Here is a 14,830-nt window from a genome sequence, read left to right on the forward strand (position 1 = left end):
AAACAATTCTGGACTTCATGAAAACAACAAACTGAACAGGAAATTTGAGTCACTTATCCTTGGACATGTGGGTACTTTGTGTGTGTGAAGAAGCCCCTTACACACCTCCCTCCTCAAAGTTACATTAGGGCATGTTATGCATAGAAGCAGTACTGTGTTCTTTGTCGAAGCTCCCAGTCCTATTATTTACATTCTTACCTACTGCTCAGGATTCTGTGTCCCTCAGATTTAGTTCCGACTCCTGATTTTGTGCATGTATTTGTAGGCTGTGTTGTATGCCACATTACTGTGTTAACTGAGAGTTTGAGGGGAACTTCTTATCCATTAAAATCAATCAGTTTTTCAATTCACCTCAGGGTGTAGGGCATGTTCTGTAGTGTCTTTTGTAGTTAGGGGTTCCATTATTTTTTCCAGCGCTGAGATTTCTGCACGATTTACTTACAACCTGGATTTAGCATATGTGAAATGCCAGTGAGACTGAATGATGACATTCACTTTTTCCGGGGTTTTCTAAATTGCAGGTCTTCCAGGTCTGATTTCTTCCTTGGCAATACTTTTTCATTTTGAAATTACTGATGTCAGCACTTCACTTTAAAGACCAAAAGAAGGAAGTGTGAGGATGAAAACAGAGCTGGTAATAGTTATAATTTTTCCAAGTGTAGCATCTATATACTATAGAACCATATTGATATTTAATGCTGGTGCTGTGAATAAGGTTTTGGAAGTGCATGGCTGTCAAGTTCAACACATATGGCTCATTGAGATAATGCTGCATATGCATTATTCAGTGCGACTTTTATTGTGGGTAATATCTCTGCATATTCTCATAGGCCAGATTGTCATTGTGTGCTAAATATGCTAGGATTAAACAAAGCAAAGAGAGTGGCAAGTTCATAGTTGAACTCTGAAATGGTGATATAGATAATGAGTGCTTGGGAGCTCCAAGTCACAGAACCATTCATTGCTGCACGGGCCTTTGTACAGGTATAAAAGTTCCTATTCCAACAATCTTAATCTGAAATTTAAGATAAGGCACACAAGGTAGACTTGTACTGAGGGGAATAGCAAAACAGTTCTCACCTACTTGAAGCCAATGAACTTTAAAAATTGACAAACAGCCTCAGATATCAGCAAATAGCAGTAGAATCCTGATGGAAAAGGTACTGTTCTTCAAATGGTGATTTATTTCAGTAATGCAACTCTGTACATGCAAGTGGGGTGAAGTCCAGTTGTTGGCCTTGTTAGGGAGCATTAGGGTCATATAACTCATAGCCAGTAGTGGAAACAACATGTGTACATGGAACATGACATCATAGCCTTGGCTAGGGTGGAATGGGCAATATAGGAATTTAATTTTCAGCTGTTGCAACTGAACCTGTCTCTCCACCCCCACCCTGGCCTAAATTATAATGTGGGCTTTTTACAGTTACTGGGAGAGAACAATGGTCACAGAAAGGATTCAGCAGGTGTTATGTCCTCAGTCCAATTCATTGTTTGGCACACTTGGATTTTTGAGATTTGCTAGACTCTTGTTGGCCTTTGAAAGCATTATGAGTAGGATGACTTTTGTGATGCATTATACTTCCCCCAACACACACTGATTGCAACAAAAAGAGAGAGAGAGTCATATTGTAGCATGAGATAGGTGTTCACCCGTCTGAGTGATGATGAGGATTGTAAAGAACAAGGCAGACCTGCAAGAAAATGTTGCAGTGTAGCATGCTGATGTTCAGGATTCCAGTTGTTTCATTCCATTCCTTCACATACTGTTTTCCATTCATGCCCCACCCTCTGGTTGGGCTGTTTTGGTGCCCCACTTAGGACCCCCCCCAAAAAAATACATTCTTTGTTCTTCTCCAAGCCTGCTGATGCCTTCCTCTTGTTCGCGTGAGTGTTGCAGGAGCATCTCTCTGGGCTGATAACTGGCCGCAGTGTGCAGCTGCTTCCTAGCTCTCATCTAGGACAGTGACAGGCTATAGTAATAGGTCAGAGGCTGGCATCAGGAGGACTGTGGGTGGGCATGAGCAAAACTTTACAAAACAAGTTAGAGTCGCTGAGGAAAAGGAGCATTCTAAGCTAATGGGGGTACACTCTGGATGGCGGAGAGAGAAAGAGAACTTGCCTATTGGGTGCCAGGAACTTGCCTATTCATTTGCCAGGGAGATCAGATGGCAGACTAGATAGAGGGATTCTCAGGCAGGCATACAGTGCAGAAAGCCTTGTGAGGAAGTCTGGGGTCTTAGTCCTGTCTGCTTAGGCTATGCAATCAAAGAAAATCAAGGGAATACTAAATACTTATGCCCGGTACAGCTCAGTTTTCTGTATCTAACCGCCTTTTCTGTACCCGTCTCTCCATTTCTCAATTTGCCTACCATTTCCTTCCTCTCTTCTTCCCTCCTCATTGCTTTCATTTGCCTACCATTTCCTTCCTCTCTTCTTCCCTCCTCACTGCTTTCCTTTGGACTACAACAGTGAAGTCAAGGATGGGGTTCTTGTTGTCTGGGCAGCCCAGGGCCTCCATACACACTGCTCAGGCTCGCGCCTAAGGGAAGTCACTTTGGGGCTGCTAACACAGCAATTTGTCTTCAGTCCCTGAGGCACATTTCATTGTATCTCGAGACACACAGATGCCAACACCAAAAACCATTACAGTAGATAGCCAAGCACCTTATTTTCTTGTACCTCAGTTTAAAATAACCCCCTGTGCTTTATACTTGCTCATACTTTACATTTGCTCACCTTGGCATTTCTGTGACGCTACACCTTCAGTAAAGAAAAGAGATATTTCACTTACATGGAAGAGTGAAGAGAAGACCTTGCATGTGGAGTGACTTTTCATGACTCAATGTGTGGGTTTACATTAGTGTGTAGATTTACCTCTTTCCTCTTAATCGTTCTGTGTTCTGATTAGGAATGTGATGCTCTTCCCGAAAGCCTTTTGTTTCAATTACTTTCAACCTGGCTGTTTTCAACTATTCCTATTTTCATGATGAGACAGTATCATAGTTAATGTTGGGGTAGAGTCGGTAGAACCAGTTCAATCATACATTGGCGAAACACTAGGGCTTCAGTCCTATGTACACTTTTCTGAATAAGTCCCAGTAAACTCCATGGGGTTTTAACTTATAAGTAAACATGCATAATAATGTTCTATATGAGCCATAGCTAGCATAATATAGACTGGGAAACTTGTACAAAACACTCAAGATCAGCTTTTATGTTAAGATGGATGTTACTGTTCATTTGACTTTGGCAATACTTAGTAGTATCTTGGACTCAATTACTTCTCACCTTTTGTTTTCATTTACTCCATTAGTGATGTTACTTTTCAGTAATTATTAACTCACTTTCAGATCTCGTTGTTTGTTCCTGCACACTGCGTGATAAGATTCCCTTGTACTGGCTCAAAGCATTAAAAAAGAACACGATGGTCAATGTCCTCAGAGTTTAATGATGATAATGGCTAGCATTATTATCAGGCTATTATTTTGCATTTATTACTTGACATGGTGAAGACAGTGATGTGGGTTTTACAGAAAAAATTGAATCAGAATTTCCCCCGTTGCACTTAATAGTTTGGCATCTGATCTACCATAAGGTCTCAAGATGACTTTATAATATACAATTATAAAAACAGATATAGTAGTTGAAATGATAAAAAACAAATAAAACCATTCTAGCCAGAACATGACAGTTTAAATTAAGTAAAAGTGGTGGGACCCACAGAATAAAATACCTTAAGAATCCAAGGCCAGTGTAAATAGGTGTATCATACAAAGAAGACAAACACATTTGGTACGCTTTGACCTGTAAAACTGTGCTGATGAAGAATAATCGAAACAGGGCCTTGTCCTGATGTTGATGTTTACTGGAATTTATCCTTATTAAAACTCTGTGAAGATACTCTTTTGAAATCATCCTTCTTTGGCCTGAGTTCTTGTAATTTATCATTTATTTCTGTATCATACAAAGAAAGCTATACAATGAAGATGCTAGATGCACCTCTGTCTGAAGGAAGTCCATCAATTTAGAGGCTGCCACATAGGAATCCCTCTCACAAGCCACCATTCCATGCACTTCTGAGAGTTGTGGAACTATGAAGAGAGCTGCTTCTGCTGATCCTAATTTAAAAAAGGGTAGGGATGGAGGCCGTCTTTCAGATACTTGGGGCCTAAGTCATGCTGGGCTTTAAACATGAATGTGAGCACCTTAAATTGGGTTCTGGAAACAAACTGCCAACCAGTGTTAGAGTTTTATTTATTTTACTTAAATATTTATAAACTGCACTTTCATATAAAACGATCACAAGGCAGTATACAGGCTAAAAGAAGCACAGTATTACAGTAAAAACATAAAATACATCAGTAAGAGCTGGATGGAGTACAGTGGTCAAGTCATCTCTGTCCAATGCGAGCCATAGCTAGGTAGCCAGGTGTAGCTTGAAATAGTCACCTTTTGCCATTGAGGTTACCTGAGTCTCCAGAAATGATGTTGGATCTAGGAGCACCCCAAAGTTACAGGTGTGTCTTTTCCAGGAAAGTGTGAGCCCATCAGGAACAAGCTGTTTCCGCACCTCATGGACTCCAGAAATCAGAAGACATTACACTTTTCAGAACTAAACTTTTTATGAACAACTCAAATGATTTCCCAATATTTACTTAGGAAAAATATTTAATACAGACTATTTATATCTAAAAATCCAAAGCTTTACCTGGAAATTATTTTGATTAGTGTACTTGTAAATATTTTTAAACATCAAGGACTAAAAAGTATTAACTTCCCTTACATTGTTTAAATTTGAAGGAGGAAATCATGAATGTAGAGAAACTGTTCCACCAAGAGTCATTGTAGTCCTTCGATCTACAGTGGGGCTCCTTCAGTTTCACTGTCTGTAGAGGCACTCTCACTTCTTGTGAATTCCACTCCAAATGGAGGTGAATCTGACTCAGAACTTGTTGAGCCACGTTCTCTTTCACCGAACAATGATTTAATCTGCAAGGAGTCTATAGGCAATTTATCACACTTCATCCTGTTCACTAGTTGTGCTTGTAACTGGTTCTCCTGCTTTAGCAAGAGAGAAACAGAAACAAGCTTAGCAGTGCGTTCATTTGTCAGTCTGTTCCTCTTCTTTGTCTTGATTGCGTCAAAAGTTCTCCATTTCCGTTCACAGGAAGTGGCTGTTGGTGGAATGCTGAAGATCCTTACAGCAATCCTGGACAATTGCCTGGTGTTACAATATCCCTTCCACCATGTGAGGGGAGAAACAGTCTCAGATGCCCGCCAAACAATGTCTTGGCTCCAAAGTTTCTCTTTTGCACGATATTCAGCAATATCTGCCATCACAGCTCTTTCATTAATGTTAGGGATGTTCTTAGCTAGTTCCATAATTATATCAAGAGCAGTGGCTATATCAGATTCTGATAAATGTTGTCCACAGTGCTGAGGGTCCAGTAGATTTGCTGCCAGATGTACTGGATGGGAGCACATCTCAGATACTTTAGTAAATCCTTGCTTTATTACTTCCGCCTCTTCTTTAGATAGAGGTGAAGAAGGCAAAAGCTGAATTAGATTTTCATTCAGCTTTCTGAACATCTCTGGAATATATGAAAGGATTGGTGCATCTTCAAGCTTCTCAGTAGCCTCTGAAATTGGTAGTAGCAAATTGTATGCATCTTGAACTTTAACCCAAAACACGTCATCAAGAATCTGTTTGCGAATGTTCTGAGGAATAATCTGGGATACCATTTCTTCCGCTGAAGCGTGCTGCAAACAGTTCATTGTACGCAGCAGGCTCTCTAAACACTTGGTAGCTGAACTCCATCTAGTTTCTGATGGCAATAAAAGGGCCCTTTCCTGCCCCTGCTTCTCTTTCTGTAATTTCTTCAGAGCCTGATTAGCTATTGGGTGATTGTTGAATACCTTCACAATTGCTTTGCCGTTGGCCAGTATTGTTTTCATCGTACTTGCACTTAAGATATCTTTTGCCAGAAGGTTCAACCCGTGAGTAGAACAGACAAATACTATTAAGTGTGGGTACTTTGACTTTAATACTTCCCCTGCGCCTCTCATATTACTCGTATTGTCGGTTACAAGGGCTTGTACCCTGGGTGGACCTGCGCTTTCAAGCTCTTCACCCAGTATGTTGGCTATGTATTCACCAGTATGATGAGAAGGTTTGGTAGCAATTGCTTTGAGGAATATTGCTTCAGGTGTTGCAAACATAATGCTGAGAAGAGAATTTCCTTGTATATTAGTCCATCTCTTTAGCATGAGTGTCAGCGATTCTGCTCGGCTGATCCTTTGAGCCACCATTGTTTGAACTCTGTTGTACTCTCTGTCTAGAAGAGGATGTGCTAAGCGATAATGTGATGGCAGTTTATATGATGGGCGAATTAACTTGTAATGATCCTTCCAGTATTGATTTTCAACTATGGAAAGAGACGTACTACTTGCAAATATAGCTCGAGCTAATGTCTCATCTGCTCTTTCTTGATCTTCCTTTGACATTTTGTCCACAAAGTTTGCTAAAAAATCTGATTGTCTTGAGTGACTACCTACAGATGGCACATCTTGTGTCACTGACCTTGAAAAAGAAGGTCCTGCTGCTTCTCCCTTCCCCAGAGCTGGCAGCTCAACACTTTCAGTTTTCATGTTTGGCAGATTCGCTGTTTCACTTGAGTTACCCAGTTCCTGGAAGAAAGGGGAGGGGAGGGGAAAGAAGAATTATTATTTTTAGCCTCCTCTAAATCTAGAGCTCTCTTGTCAACTTTACTGTAAAACACTTTCTGGTTTTAAGAAATAATTTGCTAGAGATACTAGTCTGTATCACAATATTAGTTGGTTTACTTACAATTAATTCCTGAAGTAGACTTTTCCCAGATGTTGTTCCAGCACTTAACTGCAGTAGCTTCTTGTATGAGGATTGTATCCTTTCTGGACAATTCTTGCATATTGTCAGATGCCTCTTCATCCTTGTTGCGTTATTCGCATATGTCTGGCCACAGTATTTACATTGACCAACTCTCTTCCTTCCTTCAATGATTTCTATATAGTGGTGCCACACACCAGTTTTTTTCTGGTTAGGCATGATGATTAATTCAAAAGACAGTCCAAAAACACGAAGTATTCTCTCAAAAACTGATCTGATTTCAATACAAAAGGCTTCCAGTCTCTCTCTAGCTCCTAATGAGAAATGAGACACTGCTCTGTGTGTTTAGCAGTGATGCGGAGCGGAAAATTTTCTGTAATGGAAAATTTTCGTAGCTGTTCTCTCTTTTTTTCCTCTCTCTCTCCCCTCTGAAAATTTTCCATTCCCATACCTCGGTGAAAGCTAAACTCTGGAGTGGATTAGTGAATAGTGCTATGTCATGTAGATCTCTTGGCTAAGATTAGCATATTAATAGTTTCCAGCACTTTTCTTTAAATATAAACAATGTAAGGGAAGTGCCATGCTTCTGACCTGCATATTTTAAGACATTACAAGTTATTTAATAACAATGGTGAAGTAAAGCTTTGGTTGGTTTTTGTTTTTATACAACTCATTTACAATGATTACATTTGCCCCAGCTTTGTGTAAGTAAAATTTTCAGTTCAATACTTTAGGCTGCTGAGGAAAAAACTTAACTATTTCCACAGCATATAAAACATACTGATTAATATTTTGAACAATTTAGGGCATCGGGAACTGTTCAGGTGGGTTTTTTTTGCACACAAAAACCCACCTGATTTATTATTGCACCTGTTTGCCTGTTTGCATTCATTTTCAGTACTTTCAGTATCAGCAGCCATTTACAAAACTTAATAAATGGATTTTTTTACTACCTTTAAATTAATGAGTGCAGGTGGCAATTGTAATCCATTGCTGGTGCTGCTGCATTCTGTTTCTTCAACACTTAATTCCAAATTTGGGTCCATGAGAACTCAGTGTCCAGAGGTTACCTGGGCCTCTTACCTTTTGTTGTCGCCCCCTTAGCTAGTGCGTCTAAATACCTACAGAAGAGCCATGGATTAATTAAAACTCAGGGGAATCAGGGTAGTACGGTACTTGTGAATTTCATCTACTGGTTCCTACCTAACTTTTTCACTTGGACTGCAACTGCTGCTGGGGGAAAAAAAATAGACTGTTGCATTTGATGGAAGTCAGGGTAAGGTTAATCCTCCACAGCTTCCGAATATGTTAATAGAGTTTAATGAGTGGTTGATCCTAATCTTTATCAGTTAGAGCTCAATACAGTTCTGTTTTGACATGGACATGTGGTAGATACTTATCAACTTATTTGAATGGCTTGTTCCAGATGATACAGCCTGTTATAAAGTCCCTGGCTAGGTTTCATAACCAAATCAAATATCCTTTTTACAGACACACCTTTCATGCACTCATTTTTCATGGAACCATTAGATCACAATACTTGACACCCCTTGATTCATTTCATTTACTGAAAATGGGTATGGGACTCGGAATTGGGATTCAAACTTGAAATAGAGAATTGCGTCCCAAGGAGCACACCAAATGACATTCTAGTTCTTCAGTAGAGATATAGTGTTACAATATTTTTGTTGCGCTAAAAACAGGTGAGAGTTGGGCTGTTATCTGAACTTGAAATATAGAATTGTGTCCTGAATGTATGTATCAAATTTCAGCCTGATATGAATGTGAAACAGGCAAGCTAAATCAAAGGCTTCACTTGGCTTAGCCAATACAGTGGTACTGTACCTTGGTTTACAACCATAAACTGTTCTGGAGGTCCAGTTGTAAACCAAAACAGGTTGTAACCCAAGGCGCACTTTCGCCAATGAGGTCTACCCCCCCCCAATGGGTTGTAATCCAAAAAAAGGGACACGTACTTCCGGGTCTGACGTGGTTGTAATCCAAAATGGTTGCAAACCAAGGTACCACTATACTGTAATTGGGTTGTAAAGAATCAGGAAGTCTTCAAGCCTGGTTCTCTGTTGCTAAGGGAAAAGATCTACCTGCCAGCCTACCTACCTATTTTCACCAGTTGTGAAAATAAAATGGGACAATCCTTCTTCATGCTGCCTTTAGGTATTTTCAAGTAAAACTAGAATGAAAACCTTGGGCTGATGTCTCATATGGTGTGGCTTTCCAACAAGTGAAGATCCTTTGGCCCTCAAGATGTTGCTGGACTGCTTTTCCCATAATCCCTGACCACTGACCATGCTTGCTGAGACTGACGGAAGATGTAGTCCAACAACATTTGGAGTCCCATACCTGTGCTATAGGATCCTGGGTAGTGGCAATGGGCTGTTGTTGCAAGAGAGGTTGAAAAGCCCAGACATGCACATTTGAAGCACCTTGGATGGTTTAGATTTGTGCTGTGATAAAGTATGCTTATTTTTAAAGCTGGTCTGTGATCTAAACAAAAAGAGCCAGTCCTTAGATTTTGAGTTTCTCAGAATATTCTACTATACTATACATCCTAGAAATTCTATCCATCAATTTTCTGTGCTTCCAGGGATGTCCTGCATATCTAGACTCCAGAACTCAATCTGTTGTTTCTCCCCCGTTATAAGGTGTTGTTACCTTTGTATCACAAATTTCCTTTTAGGGGCTCTGGCTACAGGTGTGAGGTTCTCTCATTTTAACTTCCTAATAACTCTGGGTTTAAATGTCACCTTTTTTAAAAATAACCAATCCTAAACTTTAGCCAGTGGACCATACTGGTGCAGTCCTGATCATACCATGTATAGTATGTTTCTGTTGTGTACGCACTGTTACAAAACAAGATGAGTGTGTCAAACACTTTTGTTTCTAGCTTTCTCCATAATCCAGCACATGTTTACCACACTGTGTTTCAAATAGAGCCCAGGAGTTAATGAGTTAATGAAGTATGAAAAGCACCATCTGAACTAGAAAGCGAAGGACTACCGGTACGTAGCACAGAGCATCTGAAAATGTTGTTTGCATATACTTATGATTTCTGGGTTGTATTCAAGAGGCAGTGCATGAGTGCAGGGGACTTCCACTTGTGCAGTTGCACTTGGCTTTCCTCTTCTCCCTTCTCTAACCCCTTCTCTGGACTCTCAAAATCTTCTCTGGAGGGTTGGAACCCTTTGGAGTAGATTTTGGAGGCACAATGGTAGCTGCTGGGGGAAGAGAGGAAGGTGAAGTCTGGTTGCATAAGCAAACTTCGCTTTTGCAATGTTGGATTATGCCCTAAGAAATTGCCTTTGCTTATTTCTGAGAAATAACTGCAATGCAAAGGGGAAGTTGGAAGTATATACTTTCTGTCCCTTCTGACTCTTAGAGGGAAGCTCTGTATAAAGATTTATAAGAAAACACTTGTTCCATAACTGCCTTGGGTCTCCTAGAGATGTGAATTTGCATAAGACATAACTTTGAGACTAAAATGTGCCTATTTATCTTTGGTTCTATACATTTTAGTACTTTGCCAAAGTAATAAAGCATGCTTGGGGGCATTGTATAATTGAGCTGAATGTTGCCTTTATTGAGATTGTTAAAACCAGCCCAGATCCAGATTCCGTTAGTTTTTTAGACAGTGGGTTAAGAGGAAGATAAATTAACATATCATTGAAGCCCAGTGATAAGAGGTTCATTGGAGCAGTTCCAGTAAAGCAGTATGCAATGCTAAGTGCTAAAAGTTGCAGTTCCAGATCTAGTCCTTTGTTTGATTTTGCAGGGAATGCTAAAACCTCTCATTGTTTTCAGTTCTGTGTTTGCTCTGATGCTTGCGTCATTGTGTCTTGTAATGCTGGGTGGAGTGTTATTTGCTTGCCACAATTCAAGGTGGAATCAAAGAAGTGCAGTAATTTATACTGAATAGTAATGCTGCTTTGTGTATTGTTTTAGTTCAGTAGCTGTGCCAGGTTTGCCTGATGAAATCAAGGGGTTAGAAAAGGAAGAGCCCACAAAGGGTATGTGGGGGGTTGTGTCTGTTTTCACTTTGGAACCCCCAACACCACCATATTGCCTTACTGAATATCTATTCAATATTTTTTATTTATACTATTCCTGGGACCCATAAGAATAGATCTTCAACTTATGCCAGCTTTCCTATTCCCTGCTTTCCTCTTCACCAGGAACTGGTGAACAGCTTACAATTAGATTGATCCACAGTTGTTTACCCATGGAATCTCTTTTGGTGGTAGGAAGCTAGATAACTTTCAAAAAGGTGAGAGGACTGAGACAAAAGCATATTCCTAAATGCCCCTAAATATGGGAGTGGGAGTGGAACGTACAGTACAGTTCAGGGCTTGGTGACTGCATAGCAAAGATGTCTTCTGTTGCTGTTCACAGCTTTGTGACAATGTGGATGTGTTAATGAGAGGGAATGAAAATAAATCCTCAGACGCACTGTTTCTAGAGATGCAGTGGGGCAGGGGACAGCTGTTGTGATGAAGAATACTGCCACATTCAGCATACAGCTTGAAGTGAAACCAGATGGCCCTCTCTTTGGCATATTAAAAGGGCATGCTGATTTTGTTTGTGAAGCTGCAATTTATTTAGAGTATTCTGTTAAAGTCTCTTTCAAGCAGCAGTTAAAACTTGTCTCTGCAGCATATCCAAGATATTAATGCCTTGCCTTGCAGCAGCGGTGGGCAATTTGTTCTCTGCCAATGGGCATATCGGAAGTAGATCCCAAATTGGATAGCTAGGGTTGCCTTGATTTTAGTTGCTTCCAAGTGGCATAATTTTGCATAATGTTTTAATGAACTGGCACGTGCAGAATAACTATTATCTGGTATCAAACAGTACTTTTTTGGGCAAGATCTGTGAACATGTGGTGGTGGCACAACTCCAGGGATTCTGGGGTGAAATTGACTATTCTAGATTCCTTTTAGCCTGGCTTTCAGCCTAGTTTCAAGTCTGAAACTGCCCTGGTTGCCTTAGGGGATGGCTTTCAGCGGAAGATGGTTGGGGAAGTACAAGCTCGACGGTTCTCCTGGTCTGCTCAGCAGCATTTGATACCATTGAACATTGTATCTGTCTGGGCTGCCATGTGGAGCTGACCATTAAGGTTGTGATATTGAGCTACCTCTGGTCAGTTTTGCAAGATATAACCTAGAAGGTGGTACTGGGGGACTTCTTGTCTTCCCAGTGGCTCGTGACCTATGGGGTTTCACAAGTTTTTATCTTGTCCCCTATGTTGTTCAACATCTTTTTGAAACCACAAAAATAAGTGATCTGGAAATTTGACCCACAGTATTATCAATATGTTTGTACTATCCATCCCAACTCTCTTATATGACTGATCCTAGGAACACAGTGGAAATATTGGACCCTTGATTATCTGCTGTGAAGGATTGGATTGGATTGGGCTATTAACTGAAACTTGATCTAGACAAGATGGATGTACTACTGATGGTCGATAAACCTTCTGATTAGGTTACAGTCTGTCTTGGAAACAGTTGCACTCTCCATAAAATATCAGGTTTGTAGTTTGTTGGTGCTCCTGGACCTATTGTCGCTCCTGTTGAATATGCAGGAGGTGTTGGTGGCGAGGAGTGCCCTTTCCAAGCTCTGGCTAGAATGCCAGCCGTGACCATACCTGATTAAAAAGGACTATCTTAATTATAAGGGTTGCAGGAGGCAGTGGAAGATAGGAGTGCCTGGCGTGCTCTGGTCCATGGGGTCACGAAAATTCAGACATGACTAAATGACTAAACAACAACAAATTATAAGGGTCGGCCTCTTGCACCAGACTCTGGTTCGGGTTTTGGTAAAAACAAAGTAGATGCTACAGCTTATTCAGTAAGCTGCCCAGAGTGACTGGGAAAACCCAGCCAGATGGGCAGGGCATAAATAATAAAAAACATTATTATTATAATCCTGAAATCTGCCCCCACTGGCATAAACTGCATCCCTTTACATTTTGTTATGGCTGTAGTGCAGTGTGGTAGAGGACAGTCTGCCTAGAAGAAGTATACAGACTTCTCCAAGTACGGTAGTATTTCTTAACATTTCACCTGATTGATAGTAGAGTTCACTGGGTATGAGCTGCATTTCATATCACTTTTCATACAGAGTGCATACTGAAATGATTGAATTTGACCATTCTCTTACTGGAGTGCACACTCTGGCTTAATACCTCCCACCCATTATCTTGATGTTAGCTGCTGTTTTAAAAGTCTTTCAAGAAACATAAAACCTGCCACATCCTGACATGTACCATTTAAACAGAATGCTTCTGAAACTTGGAGAAGCTGGTTTTGAAAAAAGGAAAGCCCTTCCTGCCATGATCTTTTCTGTAATGAACATTATAGTTGACACAATAATGGCTCTGGCATATTAGCCATGTTGGTTACGTGCCAGTATGGTTTCCTTAGCAATGAAATTCCTCAAGCAGTGGCTGCTGATGTAAACATAACTGAAAGCTTAGTGCTGTGTGCCCTGCATACAGGCTGAGAGTCGTTGTCCCCGCCTCCGCTTTTTAAAGTGTGCTTTGTGTTTGTGGCGTTCATTTCAAGGCAGGTTAGAACAGGTTGCTGCTCCCCTCCCCCTTTCTTGTGGGGCAAAGGCACAGGCCAGAACCATTTTTATCACTGGGAGATGTACTTGTTAATTTCAGTGTGGTGTGGAACTGTATTCCACATTTTGCCTCCCCATCTACAGGGTGTGGTCACAAGAGTGTACTGGCTGGGTTGCGTGTAAATAGTATGGCTGCTTTATTTGCCCTGGAAAATCTGAGAAACTAACCTTTTAACCCTCAAATCTTTTAGTTTTGAATGGGTTTGGCATACATGGCAAGTATTTGACATTTTCTTTACCTCCTGACTTCATACTCAACGAGTGATAATTTAATTTGGGGGTGCTCCTGACTTCTGCATCAGAGAAGGATTTGGAATCTGGAAATTTTGGGCAGAAATTAATCTCTGCAGGGGAGAATGTGGGCAGCATCAAAACTACCCCAAAACTGGAAGGACAAGCTTTGCAAAGTTGTTGCAAGTAATTTATTTAGCAAGGAATGCCTGGCATATTGCACCCAAAGGGGCACTAAAACAAATGACACCTATTTTGAAAAAGAATACTGAAATGAAGGAACAGTTCTAAAGCAAATAATTATAGAAAATTAAATGATATCATTCTAGGGGGTAGCCAATATGGTGCCCTCCAGATATTCTTGGACTGTAGCTGCCATTATCCCTGATCATGCTGGCTAGAGATGATGGGATTGTAGTTCTGCAACATCTGCAGGGCACCATGTTGATTACCCCTGAATGCATAAACAGCTCATAATATTTACTGATCACCATTCATACATTGTTGTGTAAATGATAGCACCTACATTTTAGAACTCTGGAGGAATGAAAAATGATACACATTTTGAACAAATGATAAGCAATTTGAACAAATGGATAAGCAATTTGAACAAAGTGTGTGTCATCTCATTGTATCAATGTCAACTATTTGCGACTTTTACAGAGATAGTGGGTATAAAAACCTTTAAAACATTAATAGTTTTACAAGCTAATGTAGCTAGGGTAAAGCACTCAGATCAGGTCTCAAAGGAACAAGCCAAAATATTAATAAGACAGTTTTGTCTTGAATGACGGCAGTTGCACTGCAAAAATGATGCATTGGCACAGTGGTGTTACCTACCATGGCTTTTTAAGTAGTATCCGTCTCATACTTCCAAGCACATCAATGCCAATTTAATGTGCAGTATTGCTGTAGCTCAGTGCAAAGCACATCTTGGAAAGCATTGTGTTTAACATGCTCTCATTATTGCATTTAATAGGCATTGCCAAAAGTTAACAACAGTGGATGGGGAATTCTTGAATTAAAAAAGAGGAGAATGGAATGTTGCCCTGCCCTGCCAAGAGTCAAGCTTCCTATTTTCCCCCCTGCATG

The 14,830-nt window shown here is 40.4% G+C and overlaps 2 protein-coding genes across 5 annotated transcripts in view; one reads left to right on the forward strand and one right to left on the reverse strand.

Annotated features, from left to right (window-relative positions):
* The window catches only part of DIP2B (DIP2 acetate--CoA ligase B (putative)), a 173,102-nt gene that overhangs the window by 40,890 nt on the left and 117,382 nt on the right, over window positions 1–14,830 (forward strand). The gene's annotated exons all lie outside the window — the stretch shown is intronic.
* LOC148686738 (zinc finger BED domain-containing protein 4-like) lies at window positions 4,244–7,166 on the reverse strand. The gene is made up of 2 exons (XM_088661353.1): window positions 6,851–7,166; window positions 4,244–6,690 (listed from the first exon to the last, which is right to left on the reverse strand). The coding sequence occupies exons 1-2, from the start codon at window positions 7,085–7,087 to the stop codon at window positions 4,861–4,863; spliced, it is 2,067 nt and encodes a 688-aa protein (XP_088517479.1). The 5' UTR covers window positions 7,088–7,166; the 3' UTR covers window positions 4,244–4,860.

This window comes from Zootoca vivipara, chromosome 2, assembly GCF_965207765.1.
Source record: "Zootoca vivipara chromosome 2, rZooViv2.hap1.1, whole genome shotgun sequence".
In the NCBI taxonomy this organism is placed as follows: Eukaryota; Metazoa; Chordata; class Lepidosauria; order Squamata; family Lacertidae; genus Zootoca; species Zootoca vivipara.